This window comes from Leucopleurus acutus (assembly GCF_964270905.1).
Source record: "Leucopleurus acutus genome assembly, chromosome: 15".
NCBI classification, from domain to species: Eukaryota; Metazoa; Chordata; class Mammalia; order Artiodactyla; family Delphinidae; genus Leucopleurus; species Leucopleurus acutus.
In genome coordinates, this window is record NC_139157.1 from 68,486,722 (window position 1) to 68,502,326 (window position 15,605).

A 15,605-nucleotide genomic window follows, 5' to 3' on the forward strand; every position below is an offset into this window, starting at 1 on the left:
TCTTCCTTTTAGAAATAAAACAATAACACCAGATTGTTTACTTCTGATTTTTGATTTTCCAAAGTCTGATACTACAGATGCAAATGTCATATAACAATCTAATGTTATTTTAATTTTTTTCCAATTTTCATATGTTGGCAACTAATTCAAATTAAGGAAAGAACTGAGCAAGTGAAATAAGCAAATCAGTTTGCAGCTTCTCTAGTAGATGAATTTTGCCCTATACAATATCATTGCTAAATTATTTACTTTAACCAGATCATGATCTTTGTGATTAGGTAACATGGCTACAAAGTAAAGTACATTTATTTCATCTCTGGAGTTTTCTTGTTGGGTGCTTTATTTTTGAAATTTAGCGACTTGACCAGGATGTGTCTCAGTGTTGAATTTTCTGTATTATGTTTTCCTGACATAGTTATTTATTTTGATCTATAGATTCCATTTGTTTCCCTTTTTTTTGGGGGGGGGGATATTTAATCATGGAGAAGAATACTGTTAGTATCCATGTACCCTTCACCCTGCTTGAGCAATAAACTATTACAAACACTATTAAAATCTCCTGGGTACCCATCCCTGGATGCAAACTCTTTCCTCACATATGAGGTTTTGTTTATCATGCCTGTGCATGTGACTTACTACCTAGGAATGTATCCCTAAATAGTATTCTTTTTCAAGTTACTAAATTTTATATAAGTGGGAATCAAACTGTAATTATCCTTCTGCAACTTGGGGTTTTTTTTGTTTGTTTCCTTCAAATTTTAAAAAAGATTTATCCATAATGGTGCACAGAGGTCCAGTTCTTTCATTTTACTGCTGAGTGGTGTGCCATTGCAGTCATATACAACAATTCAGATTTCGTTCTTAATTTCAGGGACGATTTCCCTTTTATTGGCTATTATGCCCAATCTCCTATCACCTTGGTCACACCTGGTTCTAGCTGCCACTTAAGTGAACAGTTTCACATGTGCTTCCATTCACTTACTGTTAACAGCACTTAACGCTGTCAAAAAGCCTGCTACCAACCCATACTTGGCTCAAGCGTGGTGTAGTGAACACCCTCAAGGGCACCCCTCAGTCACTGGGGGATAGAAGCGCCTGTTCCCTATTTTTGGATAGACACTTTGATATACATTGTGTATCCCTCTTGAAAAGTATGATAGAAATTAAGGCCCTATTGCCTATAGCAGTGAACTTGATAGCACAATCTTGTATTTACTTTTTCTCCTCTCTCACTCTCCCCAGTATATCACTTCTGCCGTCAGCAGTCACTTCCCAGATAAACTACCTGCACACAGTCCTTTTCCCAGGCCCTGCTTTTGGGGGATCCAAGATATATATCTATGAATACTTTTATTTTTCTTGGGTTTTATTCATTCATCTTGATGGCTTCTGGGAAATAAGACTAAGGTAGGAGCCCTGCTAAAATAAGGGTGCTCCATTCTGCTTGAGAATCTTTTGTATCTTTTCTTGACTATCACTTTGTGAAGAGTGTGGCTCTGTGCTTTGTCTCTCTGTCCTTAATGCTGCTGGAGAACCAATGTACCTGTCTTCCTGTCTGCTTGCTTCTTTGCTGCTGCTCTTTTTGTATTTTAGGGGCACCAGTTATCCTAAGGTTGGATTATCTTGTACCCAATTTTATTTGATCTATTTATGGGGTTTTTTTGTGTGTGTTTTTTTTGTTGTTGTTGCTGTTTTTTTTGCGGTACACGGACCTCTCACTGTTGTGGCCTCTCCCATTGCGGAGCACAGGCTCCGGACGCGCAGGCTCAGCGGCCATGGCTCACGGGCCCAGCCGCTTCACGGCATGTGGGATCTTCCCGGACCCGGGCACAAACCCGTGTCCCCTGCATCGGCAGGCGGACTCTCAACCACTGCGCCACCAGGGAAGCCCCTATGTTTTTCAAAATCTGTATTATCTGATTATCTTGGCCCTTATGTGTTATACTTTTATACTTTTATTTTCAATTCTGAGTACACTCTTCCTTTGTGTTTCCTAATTAATAGTTCTATAATAAATGTTTGATCATCAGTTTATTTAATCTTTAGACTCCTTTTTTATCTCACTCTGTTGTTTTTCCATCTTTCAGTTCTTGCTTATTCACAAATCTGGAAGCCCTTATGAAGAATGTATCGTTATATTTTTCTTCTAGAGTTCTTTGATGTCCTGTATGCCACATTCCTTTCATTCTGTCTTTTTCTTTCAGTCCCTGCCCCTCCCTCTCCGTATCTCTGTCTCTTTCAGTTTGTTTGTCTGTTTTTGATGCCTGTTCTTTTTCACTTACCAGTGCTTGACAGCTCTGCCCAGACTTTATATTTGCTTCCGCATTGTGTGGGGGACTTCTTCATTCTCCATTTCAGAATTGTTCTTGGCTCACCGCACTTTTGTGATTACAAAAATATAAACTCTGCAGCTTTCCACTCCTCTTTTGTCTCTCCAGGAGGTCATGGTGACCTGTACATGTTACTCCTGAATTCTGACTTGGCATATTTTTGCTGGCTAGTTCTGATATTTTTCCATCTTCCTATAAAAGTTCCTCCTCTGATTCTTCCTGCCCATGCAGCACAGTATCAGGATTTACTCCCTGTAATTGGGGAATGTGTTGTGTTTCCATTGGGGAGGCCCTCAGATTCTGCCCTAGAAGCTTCACTTGTGCTGGAAATCACTTCTCTTTTCCTCATTCTTTCCCGCAGTTCTGTAGCATCTCTCAGTCATAGATGAAAAAAATAATGGAATTCATTCAGTGTTTTCTCTCCAGATTTGGGTATTAATGAGAATAGTTAATTCAGCTTAGGAGCCTTGCCAAACAGGGCTGCCCCATTTCTTCTCAGAGTCTGGTGAATCTTTGCTTGGTTACCACTTTTGAAGTTTATAACTTTGGGCTATGCCTATCATGTGTACTTTTTGCTGGAGAACCAACCAGCCTGTGACCTACCTTCCTTTCTTTCTCCTCTCCGTTCTTCCTTCCTTTTCATTTTAATTTGATTATGGGTAGGAAATGAGAGATTATGTAAAGAAGACTTCTTTCTACTACTTAATCCCAAAGTCTTTTTGGGTTTTGTTTTTAATTGTGGGAAAATACACATAACATAAAACTTAACATCTTTTTTTATGGTTTGTTGTCTTATTGAAGTATAGTTGATTTATGATCTGTTAATTTCTGCTATACAGCAAAGTGATTCATTTATACATATATATACTTTTTCTATATTTTCCATTATGGTTTGTCACAGGATACTGAATATAGTTCCCTGTGCTGTACAGTAGGACCTTGTTTATCCATTCCATATATAATAGCTTACATCTGCTAACCCCAGCCTCCCACTCCATCCCTCCCCAAACCTCTCCCCCTTGGCAACCACAACTCTGTTCTCTATGTGTGTGAGTCTGTTTCTGTTTTGTAGATAGGTTCATTTTTGTCATGTTTTTAGATTCCACGTATAAGTGATATCATATGGTATTTGTCTTTCTCTTTCTGACTTACTCACTTAGTATGATAATCTCTAGTTGCATCCATGTTGCTGCAAATTGCATTATTTTGTTCTTTTTAATGCCTGAATGGTATCCCCTTGAATATATGTAACATCTTTGTCTGTTGATCTGTCGATGGACATTTAGGTTGCTTCCATGTCTTGGCTACTGTGATTAGTGCTGCAGTGAACATTGGGATGCATGTATCTTTTCAAATTAGGGTTTTCATCTTTTCCGGATCTATGCCCAGGAGGGGGATTGCTGGATCATATGTTAGTTCTATTTTTAGTTTTCTGAGGAACCTCCACACTGTTCTTTTTTTTTTTCGGTACGCGAGCCTCTCACTGTTGTGGCCTCTCCCATTGCGGAGCACAGGCTCCGGACGCGCAGGCTCAGCGGCCATGGCTCATGGGCCCAGCCGCTCCACAGCATGTGGGATCTTCCCGGACCGGGGCACGAATCCGTGTCCCCTGCATCGGCAGGCGGACTCCCAACCACTGCGCCACCAGGGAAGCCCCACACTGTTCTTCATAGTGGCTGTACCAACTTACATTCCCACCAACAGTGTAGGAAGCTTCCCTTTTCTTCACATCCTCTCCAGGATTTATTTGTAGAGTTTTTAATGATAGCCATTCTGACCAGTGTGAGATGATACCTCATTTTATTTTTGATTTGCATTTCTCTAATATAAAGTTTACCATCTTAACCATTTTAAAATGTACAGTTCAGTGGCGTTAAGTACATTCACATTGTTATGCAACCATCACCACCAACCATCTCCAGAATATTTTCATCTTGCCAAACTGAAACTGTCCTTATTAAACAGTTACTCCCCATTCCTCCTTTCTCCCCAGTCCCTTTCTTCTTGGTTTTTTAAATTTACATCATATAAGAATGTTTCTGTGCCTTTGTAAAATTACTATTGGAGGTATTTTCTATTTTGGTCTTCACATCTTCATGTGTATATAACTTGGTCTTAGAATTTACTTTTAGGAAAACTTTGTTCCTACTGACTTGCTTTATCTCTTACGAGGTAAAAAGTGCTGTGTAGATTCCCTTTGCACCTTGGTTGCCAAGAAGCCTGATTATCTTTAGCTTGAGTTTGCTGGCACAATTTCATACCTCCATTTTATTTTTATGGTTTAAACCCCCTCAGAGCTCTTTTGGAGCAAATGAGGTATGGTAGAAGAAATAAACTTTAAGTAGTGTTTAGTTTGTATCAGAGAATTTTTTGTGTTGGTCCTAGGTAATATTTTTACATTCCAAAGTTCACAACTTATTTGTGAGATAAAGATTAAAAAATTGGCCTTTGTTGAAAAAATGTACAGTGTGGGCTTCCCTGGTGGCGCAGTGGGTGAGAGTCCGCCTGCCGATGCCGGGAACACGGCTTCGTGCCCCGGTCCGGGAAGATCCCACATGTCGCGGAGCGGCTGGGCCCGTGAGCCATGGCCGCTGAGCCTGCGCGTCCGGAGCCTGTGCTCCGCAACGGGAGAGGCCACAACAGTGAGAGGCCCGCGTACAGCAAAAAAAAAAAAAAAAAAAAAAGCACAATGTAAGAGGTGTGAGTTGTCAGTTTCAGCTTTATTCAGGGACCTTACTGATGACTATATCCTGGGAGACAGCCACTCAGTAGCTCTGAGTAAACCCCGAAGAGGTAGGGGGAGAAGCCAGTTTAATCATGATTGTTGGTTGGGGAATATGTGCAGTCAGGCTTACATCTCAGTAAAAGATGACAGCTAGTCACAGGGAACAGATATCTCTGTTAATGATTTTGGTGCTTTTCTAGATATGGGAAGATGCAAGAATCTGGTTATTAAAATTCTTCCTGAGATATACATAGAACTATCTAAGGGGCCTGTTTTTCCACAGTACAGTGTGCCTCATCCTGTTTTTTGCCCTGAACTCCCCTCAGGGTTCATTATCGGTCAGAAACTGCAGTGGCTAATGACTTAATCCATGTATAACTGGATGGTGAACGACGTTCCTTTTTTTTTTTTTTTTTTTTTCCAGCAGAGTTTAGTTATATCTAAGATAGGCAGAAGGTCTTATAGGAGAAGGTTATGGGTAAGTTTGAAAGACATTATGTCCAAAATGCGGGATCTTATTTCCCTGACCAGGGATTGAACCCGGGCCCCCTGCAATGGAAATGCAGAGTCTTAACCACTGGACCGCCAGGGAAGTTTCCCAAAATAAAACCTTTTAAAGGAAGAAGGAAATAATATTTATTACATGCTTATTATGTGACACAATTTTGTTAGTCCTCACAAGAGCCCTAGTTTATTATTAATAGATTTATTATCCCCACTTTTCAGATGTGAAAACTTAAGCTTGTTGATGTAAAATGACTTTCCCAAGGGCTCATAGACAGTAAAAGTGGAACTGGAATTTGAATTTTTTTAAGAGAAATTATAATAGAATCTTTATTACTGATGTATCTGTTTTGGCAGGAACATTTTGTAATATAAACATGAACAGTTACAGCCTTTATTCTGTAAGTGCTTTGGAAGTATTTATCCACTTCTGGGAAAGTATCTTAAGGAAAAAAAGCCTTTTTTTTGTAAAGGATACAGTAATTCAGTTCCTAAAGGCTAGAATTTAAAAATAAAGACTGTACTCTGAGATTTAAAAAATCAACATATACTTGATCAGCAGAAATATACAGAGTATCTTAAAGGTAAATGACAGCTCCTGGTCTGCAAGTTTTGACCTTTTTTTTACGTTAATGAAATTCAGCAAACGATTTCTTTTGATAATAGGATAAATATTATTACTAATAATGGAGATAGTGACTTTAGTTTTATTCCTTCCCTTCTGAACACTTACCCCTCTGAGGAAGATTAAGATTGCTGCTTCTTACATTCTTTACTTTTCCTATTTACCCCATTACTCCCTTTCCCTTCACTCTCACCAGCCATGACTTGTCCATTGCAGAGGCTGAGTAAGGATTGAGGAAGTGGGCAAGAAAGATGAAGACAGTTTTAAATTCATTATGGCTGTACTGCTATTTTCACTGTTTCGTTTTCATGCATTTTTTGTTGAAAGGGTATCGATATGACATAGGGGTTGAAGGTAGGTTCCGGTGATAGATAGCTTGTGTTTACATCCCAGCTTTTCCACCTAAGCAAGTTACATAAATTCTCTGTACTTCAGTTTCATCATTCATGAAATGAAGGCTATAATAGTATGAAAGTTAGGATTGTTTCAAAGAAAAATTAGGCATAATTTGAGTTCCTGATGAAGGCAGTAGTTCACAACTATGACTGTGCATTACAGTCATTCAGTGAGCTTTTCAAAAATACGAGTAGGGACTTCCCTGGTGGTGCAGTGGTTAAGAATCCGCCTGCCAATATAGGGGACACAGGTTCGAGCCCTGGTCCGGGAAGATCCCACATGCTGAGGAGCAGCTAAGCCTGAGAGTCACAACTACTGAGCCTGGGCTCTAGAGTCTGCGAGCCACAACTACTGAGCCCGCATGCCACAACTGCTGAAGCCCGCATGCCTAGAGCCCATGCTCCACAACAAAGAGAAGTCACCTCAATGAGAAGCCCGCGCACCAAGGAGTAGCCCCTGGTCACTGAAACTAGAGAAAGCCTGTGCAGAGCAACGAAGACCCAACGCAGCCATAAATAAATAAATAAACAAACAAGTGAATAAACTTTTGATAGAGGCTGGGGGTCAGATTTTCCCCCCATTTTGTATTTGTTTACTTGTTTATTTAAATAGCATGAGATTTTTGTTTCGTTTATTCACTGCTGTATCCCCAACTCCTAAAACAGTGCCTAACACAAAAAGATTTTATGAATGAATTAAAAAGAAAATTATCTTTGGTCCCAGCAGTTCATCCCTTCTCTTTTTTTAAAAAAATAAACAAATAATAAAAAGTTTTAAAAATTTATAAATATAAAATTCATCCTTTTTGGTAAACAGTTCTATTTGCCAATTTATGGTCAAACTTTCTCATCTTCAACCCCTGGCAACCACTGATCTAATCTTTATCCTTACAGTTTTGGGTTTTCCGGAATGTCAAATAAACTGAATCATACATTATATAGCCTTTGGAGTCTGGCTTTTATCACATTGCATAGTGCGTTTGTAGCTCATTTGTGTTGTGTCTCAATATGTTTTTTCAATTGTTGAGTAGCATTCTCTTGAATCTGGAACAAATATATTAACAATCTTGTGCTGTTTGTTCTTTTTGATTTTTAGCTTTCAAGAGTGTTGGATCTTCCTCCAGAATACTTGATCAAGTCAATATCTGCAGTTCCAATTTCCAGAAAAGAGTTAAGTATAATATATTTGTAATGATCTAGAATGTTGCTGGCTTTGTCAATATACGAAAAAAGTTACTCTTCAATTTACAAAATAGTCTTTGAAATTAACCTTAATATATGATTTAACCTATTATTCCCATGGATTTAAATAATAAAATTAAAATCTGTATTTTACATACTGACATGGCAGATTATATTAGTATTCTCATGTTTTGATGTTTATTCTAATAACTATAATTATGGCAGTCTTTAAGAAAAATTTGGAATGAGATTCGAATTTAATTCTGTAACAGCAAATAAAAGAACTAAGGTTGTAGTTAGACTGTAGTTAGAAAATCAGTTTTTAAAGGGATCTTAGAGATTTTACACCTATCTAATACTTGAATACTATTGTGCCATATTTACCTGCTAGATATTTTTTTGCAGGTTTTGGTTTTTTTGCTTGTTTCCATTCGAGGCCCCCCGAGTGATAGAGAATTACTGGTTAGGACTACATACAACCTATAGTTGCTTCTTGGATTCAGAGAGATATCTCTTTTGTTTGGTCATTCTTATTGATACCTGTTTACGAGTTGGCTAGAAAACTTCAAAACTTGGATAAAATACCCTCTCAGTTAATTAATAATGACAAGAAATTAGCTACATAGTAGGCATTTAAGCCCTAAGCTTAAATTATCATTGTTCCATTATGATATAATGATACCATTATGTCCTTGTATTTTGTCCCCTTAACTTTGTCAGGATTTTAAGATTGAGTAGAATGAATGTTCTTTTTCCCAGAATAGGACAAAGGGATAAGTGGAGAAGAGAAAGGCTATGTATGGCCTTGTAAAAGAGAGCATCTTTAAAATGGCCTGCTACAACTTCATCTATACTGAGTTCCAAGAACAGAGGCAACCACTGACCAAAAGATGGGCCATATAATTATATGTAAATTGATGTAATGTTGCAAACCAGTTACCTATTTCATAAAATCTGTAAAGGACATTTTGCATAATAATGGGAATGTCTCAGTTTTTATTTTATGTTTCAAAGACCTTTAATAAGCTGAACTGTATTGGCCCATCTTTTTGTCTTTTTTCTTAATTGAAGTAACATTGGCTTATAACATTATATAAATTTCATGTGCACAGCATTCTCTAAACAGTATAGCGTGCTCATCGCCAAAACTTCAGTTTCCATGTGTCATCATACAGTTGATCCCCTTCACCCATTTCACCCTCCCCCCCGCCCCACCACCCCTTCCCCTCTGGTAACCACCACTCTCTCTCTGTAGCTGCATGTTTGGTTTGTTTACTTACTTTGTTTTTTATTTCTTATACTCCACATATGAGTGAAATCATACGGTATTTGTCTTTCTTTGTCTGACTTATTTCATTTAGTGTAATACCCTCGAGGTCCATCCACATTGTCCCAGATGGCAAGATCTCATCTTTTTCTATGGCTGAGTAGTATTCCATTGTTTATATATATACCACATCTCCATTTTAAAAATTTTTTATTGGAGTACAGTTGATTTACAGTGTTGTGTTAGTTTCAGATGTACAGCAAAGTAAATCTGTTATACATAAACATATATCCCCTCTTTTTAGATTCTTTTCCCATATAGGCCATTACAGAGTATTGAGTAGAGTTCCCTGTGCTATACAGTAGGTCCTTATTAGTTACCTATTTTATATATAGTAGTGTGTATATGTCAATCCCAATCTTATCCCTCCCCCACCTTACCCCCTGGTAACCATAAGTTTGTTCTCTACATCTGTAACTCCATTTCTGTTTTGTAGATAAGTTCATTTGTACCCTTTTTTTTTTAGATTCCACATATAAGCACTATCATACAATAGCTGTCTTTCTCTGACTTACTTTCACTTAGTATGATAATCTCTAGGTCCGTCCATGTTGCTGCAAATGACATTATTTCTTTTTTATGGCTAAGTAGTATTCCATTGTATATATGTACCACATCTTTATCTATTCATTTATGGACGCTTAGGTTGTTTCCATGTGTTGGCTATTGTAAATAATGCTGCAGTAAACATAGGGGTGCTTATATCTTTCCAAATTAGTGCTTTCATATTCTTTTGATAAATACCCAGAAGTAGGATAGCTTTATCATATGGTGGTTCTATTAACTTTTTGCAGAATCTCCATAGTGGCTGCACCAATTTACATTCCCACCAACAGTGTATGAGGGTTCCCTTTTCTCCACATCCTTGCCAACGCTTATTTCTCACCTTTTTGACAGTACCTATTCTGATGTGAGGGGATATCTCATTATTGGTTTGATTTTCGTTTTCCTAATAATTAGTGATGCTGAGCATCTTTCCATGCACCTGTTGTCTTGGCCCCTCTTTTGAATTAGATTTTCTTTACCTGCTTGCAGTTCCTTTGGGTAGCTCTACTTTAACAATCTGAAATACCAGGACTTTGGTTTATAGAAAATAAATATTGGGGAGGACCTCAATTTTTCTAGGCCACCAGTCTAAAATTCTGCATATTAAATTTGTTTACAACAAAGGAAAACCCTAGCTTTGCCTTCATAAACCCAGTTATTCTTTAGGGTATTAAAACAAAGCCTAACTGTTCTTGTTTTTTGGGTTTTTTTTTTTTGGCTGTGTTGGGTCTTCATTGCTGCATGCAGGCTTTCTCTACTTGCAGTGAGCGGGGGCTACTCTTCGTTGCAGTGTGTAGACTTCTCATTGCAGTGGCTTCTCTTGTTGCAGAGCACGGGCTCTAGGCATGTGAGCTTCAGTAGTTGTGGCTCACGGGCTCTAGAGCCCAGACTCAGTAGTTGTGGTGCCAGGGCTTAGTTGCTTCACGGCACGTGGGATCTTCCCTGGCCAGGGATCAAACCCATGTCCCCTGCATTGGCAGGTGGATTCTTAACCAACTGCACCACCAGGGAAGTCAAAAGGCTAACTGTTCTATATTTCTAACTTGATTCTAAAACGCTATAACATGCCAGGAGAATTAAGAAATTTTATTTTTTGTTAATTTGGTTTATTTAATGTGATATGAATCCATTTGCTCATGTCTCCTAATTCAGTTATACAGTTTTCCCTTGAACAACATGGGTTTAAACTGCATGGGTCCAGTTATACGTGGATTTTTTCACCTAGCCTGAACTATGGTACTACATGATCCATGGTTGGTTGAACCGTGGATACAGAACCGTGGATTTGGAAGGCTGACTAAAATTACACTGGAATTTTCAACTGCTCGGATGGTCAGTGCCCCTAACTCCCCCCAGTTGTTTAAGGGTCAGCTGAATTTTTTTGTTTGTTTTTTGTCCACGACAGCAGAATCTTAGTTCCCTGACCAGGAATTGAACCCACACCCCCTGCAATGGACGTGCAGAGTCTTAGCCACTGGACTGCCAGGGAAGTCCCAGCTGTATTTTCAACTGTGGTGAAATTCCTGTTTAATACTGCTTGTAGTAGACAGAATTAGTAACTTTGTTACCAGCCAGTACTACTCAGATCTATGGATTTCAGACTGAAACCACAGCAACTTCTCAGAAGCAATAGGGAAGTAGCTATTGCTTTTTTTTTTTTTTCTTCTTTTTTCTTTTTTCTTTGCGGTACGCGAGCCTCTCACTGTTGTGGCCTCTCCTGTTGTGGAGCACAGGCTCCAGACGCACAGGCTCAGCGGCCATGGCTCACGGGCCTAGCCGCTCCGCGGCATGTGGGATCTTCCCGGACCGGGGCACGAACCCATGTCCCCTGCATCGGCAGGCGGACTCTCAACCACTGTGCCACCAGGGAAGCCCAGTAGCTATTGCTTTTTAAACTTATTTTTTTAATTATAAACGATATGAAAGTAGAGGGAATAGTTTAGTGAGCCCCTATGTGCCCATCACTCACGATCATTAGCACGTGGCCAGTTTTGTGTTGTCTACACCCCTACCCACTCTCCTTCTTCACAGTGGACTATTTTGACAGCTGCTTTTCATAGTCTAGAAGTTATGTCATTTTAAAGGGATTTTTTAAAATTAGTTTTTCTGTCATGAAAGCAAAATATAACTTTAAGGAAATTCAGGAAAATACAGAATAAGAAGAAAAAATCCCCAATACTCTTACTACATACAGTAAGACAACTGATTTTAGCAATTTGGTATCTCTTTTCTCTTTGAATATGTCTTTCAGCCTTAAAGTCATAGCTATAAAACAACTGTATGTATGATTTTGAACCCTTTCTCTTGGCATCATTTCTTTGAAACTACCACTTTTTAACAATGGCTTACTCTTAACGCTGCCCTGTTGATGGACATTTAGATTGTTTCAGTTCTGACTTTTTACATAGTTCAGATTCAAGAATTGCCTCTCCAGGATGTGGAGAAAAGGGAACCCTCCTACACTGTTGGTAGGAATGTAAATTGGTAAAGCCACTATGGAAAACAGTATGGAGATTTATTTAAAAAAAAAAAAAAACACAAAAAACTCAATTCCACTCCTGGGCATATATCCGGAAAAGACAAAAACTCTAATTCGAAAAGATACATGCCCCCCAATGTTCATAGCAGCACTGTTTGCAATAGCCAAGACATGGAGGCAACCTAAGTGTCCATCAGCAGAGGAATGGATAAAGAAGATGGGGTGTGTGTGTGTGTGTGTGTGTGTGTGTGTGCGTGCGCACGCACATGCATGCATAATAGAATATTACTCGGCCATAAAAAAGAATGAAATATTGCCATTTGCAGCAACATGGATGGACCTAGAGATTACCATAGTAAGTGAAGTAAGTCAGAGAAAGGCAAATATCAAATGATATCATTTATATGTGGAATCTAAAAAAAATGATACAAATGAACTTATTTACAAAACAGACAGACTCACAGACACAGAAAACAAGCTTATGATTACCAAAGGGGAAGCAGGGGAGGGAGGGATAAATTAGGAGTTTGGGATCAACAGATACACGCTACCATATATAAAATAGATAACAACAAGGACTTACTGTATAGCACAGGGAACTATATTCAATATCTTGTAATAACCTATAGTGGAAAAGAATCTGAAAAAGAATATATATATATATACACACACGTGTGTGTGTGTGTAACTGAATCACTTTGCTGCACACCTGCAACTAACACAATATTGTAAATCAACTATACAGTACTTCAATTTTAAAAAAATTACTTCACTAAATAGACAAAGCAGAAGTTTTTTGTGGGTGTATAATTAAAATCTCCCAAAAGGGAAAACTGGGATCAAGTCTGGTTGATTACCCTCACCTCACTGAAGCATTTACTTCTCTATGGGTCCTTTCATACTAGCAAATAACCCAGCACAGAATTTGTTTTTTAAATATTCTTAGTTTAATAAATTGGTGTTAATCATTATTATTGGCCTAAAAGGATGATTTTTAAAATTTGTCCTTATACCAATGAACTACTTGAAAATATTTGATTTTATTGAGAATTTTTAAATTGAATTAGTTTATTATTTATGTCTCAAATAAAATTTTGGATACTTTGTACTATTAACTTTTTAAACCATCTATAGAAAATTGTGTGAACTGTTTGGGTTTTCCTGGATGTTTGAGAGCCATTCTGTAGGTTTATGGTCATATTAAACCTTTTATAAAGTATCCCACCAGGGAAGTATATTCAATATCCTGAGATAAACCATAGTGGAAAAGAATATCAGAAAGAATGTATGTGTATATGTATGTATGTGTAACTAAATCACTTTGCTGTACAGCAGAAATTAACACAACATTGTAAATCAACTGTACTTCAATTTAAAAAAAAGAAAGCATCTTAGCTATGTGTCAAATCATTATTTAGTCTTTGGTACATTCAAATCTTTATTTTCAATTAATATTGCTCTTATAGCTCTTATTTTAACTTTACATGGTTTTTATTTTTTTAATCTTTCTGTTATTCCCATTTTGTTAGGCTAATGTCTTCAGTTTCCCACATTATTGGCACAAATACTTGACTAAATTATCAGAGTTCTTTGGTAAGAATATATTCAAACCTTATATGAGTTTCCACAATTAAAGTTAATCTTTAGAAAATTGAATTGTTACGTAATCATTAGAGAATAGTCTTAGAAAAGAAACAGAATGGTTTGCCAACCAACCCAGTAAGTGAAGAACTACAGACAGAATAATTCCCCATGGCTTGGTACTGTATTAACATTTTTATTTAACATCAGAACTAGCATTATTTTACCAGAACTTAAGTAGGTTCCATTATCATCACCATTTTACTGTGCTACAAAAGAAATTAAGCAACAAGCCCAAGAGCACACAGACACTGATTAATAGTTGAATTTGGGTCTTCGGTTACACCTCAAATGTCGGTAGATGAGTTCGGGTTGATAAGTGTAATCCATGCTAGGCTGCTGGATAATGGATTAAGGCGCAGGAGAATCCTTCCCCCCCACCGCCAGTTTTATTGAGATATAATTGACATACAGCACTGTATGAGTTTAAGGTGTGCAGCATGGTGATTTGGCATACATATTGTCATGGAATGATGACCACAGTAAGTTTAGTGAACATCCATCATCTCCTATAGACAACATTAAAGAAATAGAGAAAAAAATTTTTTTCCTTGTGATAAAAACTCTCAGGATTTACTCTCTTAACATACAAGTGTTAATTATCTTTGTCATGTTGTACATTATATCCCTAGTACTTATTTATCTTATAACTGGAAGTTTGTACCTTTTGACTACCTTCATCTAATTCCCCCTCCCCTTAACCCCCACCTGTGGTAGCCACAAATCTGATCTCTTTTTCTAGGAGTCTGTTAGTTTGTTTGCTTGTTTGTTTCTGAAGTATAATTGACCTACAACACTGTTCATATTCTACAACATAGTGATTTCTGTACATTTCAAAATGATCATGTTAAGTCTAGTTGTCATTGGTCACCATGCAAGGGCATTGCATAATTATTGACTGTATTCCCCACACTGTACATTTCATACCTGTGACTCATTTATTTTGTAACTGAAAGTTTGTACCTTTTAATCTTCCTCATTCTCTCTTCCCCCTACACCCTTCCCCTCTGGCAACCACCTGTTTGTTCTCTGTATGTATGATTCTGTTTGGTTATGTTTGTTCATCTGTTTTGTTTTTTAGAGTCTGCAATTAAGTGAAATCATATAGTATTTGTCTTTCTCTGTCTGACTTATTTCGCTTAGTAGAATACCATCTAGGTCCATCCATGTTGCTGCAAATGGCAAGACTGCATTCTTTTTATGGCTGAATAATATTCCAGTGCGTGGTGTGTGTGTGTGTGTGTGTGTGTGTGTGTGTGCGCACACACATACCACATCTTCTTTATTTGCTCATGTATTGATGGGCACTGAGGTTCCTTCCATAACTTGGCTATAGTAAATAATGCTGCAGTGAACATAGGGGTATACGTATCTTTTCAAATTAGTGTTTTCATTTTCTTTGGATAAATACCCAGACTTGGAATTCATAGGCTGTATGGTAGCTTAGTTTTAATGTTTTGAGGAATCTCCATACTATTTTACATAGTAGCAGCACCAATTTACATTCCCAACAACAGTGCATGAGGGTTCCGTTTTCTCCACATCCTTCCCAACACTTATTATTTGTTGTCTTTTTGATAATAGCAATTCTGACAGGTAGGAATGATACCTCATTGTGATTTTGATCTGCATTTGCCTGAGGGTTAGTGATGTTGAGCAACTTTTCATGTGCCTGTTGGCCATCTGTATGTCTTCTTCGGAAAAATGTCAACCCTGGAACCCTGCCCATTTTTTAATTGGGTTTTTTGTTTATTTGATATTGAGTTGTATGAGTTCTTTGTATATTTTGGATATTGACCCCTTGTTGGATATACTGTTTGCAAATATCTTCTCCCATTCAGTAGGTGATTT

At 37.8% G+C, this 15,605-nt stretch overlaps 1 protein-coding gene across 1 annotated transcript in view; it reads left to right on the top strand.

The window, feature by feature from the left end:
* Window positions 1–15,605, top strand: part of RARS2 (arginyl-tRNA synthetase 2, mitochondrial) — an 81,346-nt gene that overhangs the window by 14,544 nt on the left and 51,197 nt on the right. Inside the window, exon 2 of the mRNA XM_082855532.1 lies at window positions 7,676–7,749. Coding sequence (XP_082711658.1) covers window positions 7,676–7,749 — 74 coding nt within the window. The remainder of the gene's footprint in view (window positions 1–7,675; window positions 7,750–15,605) is intronic.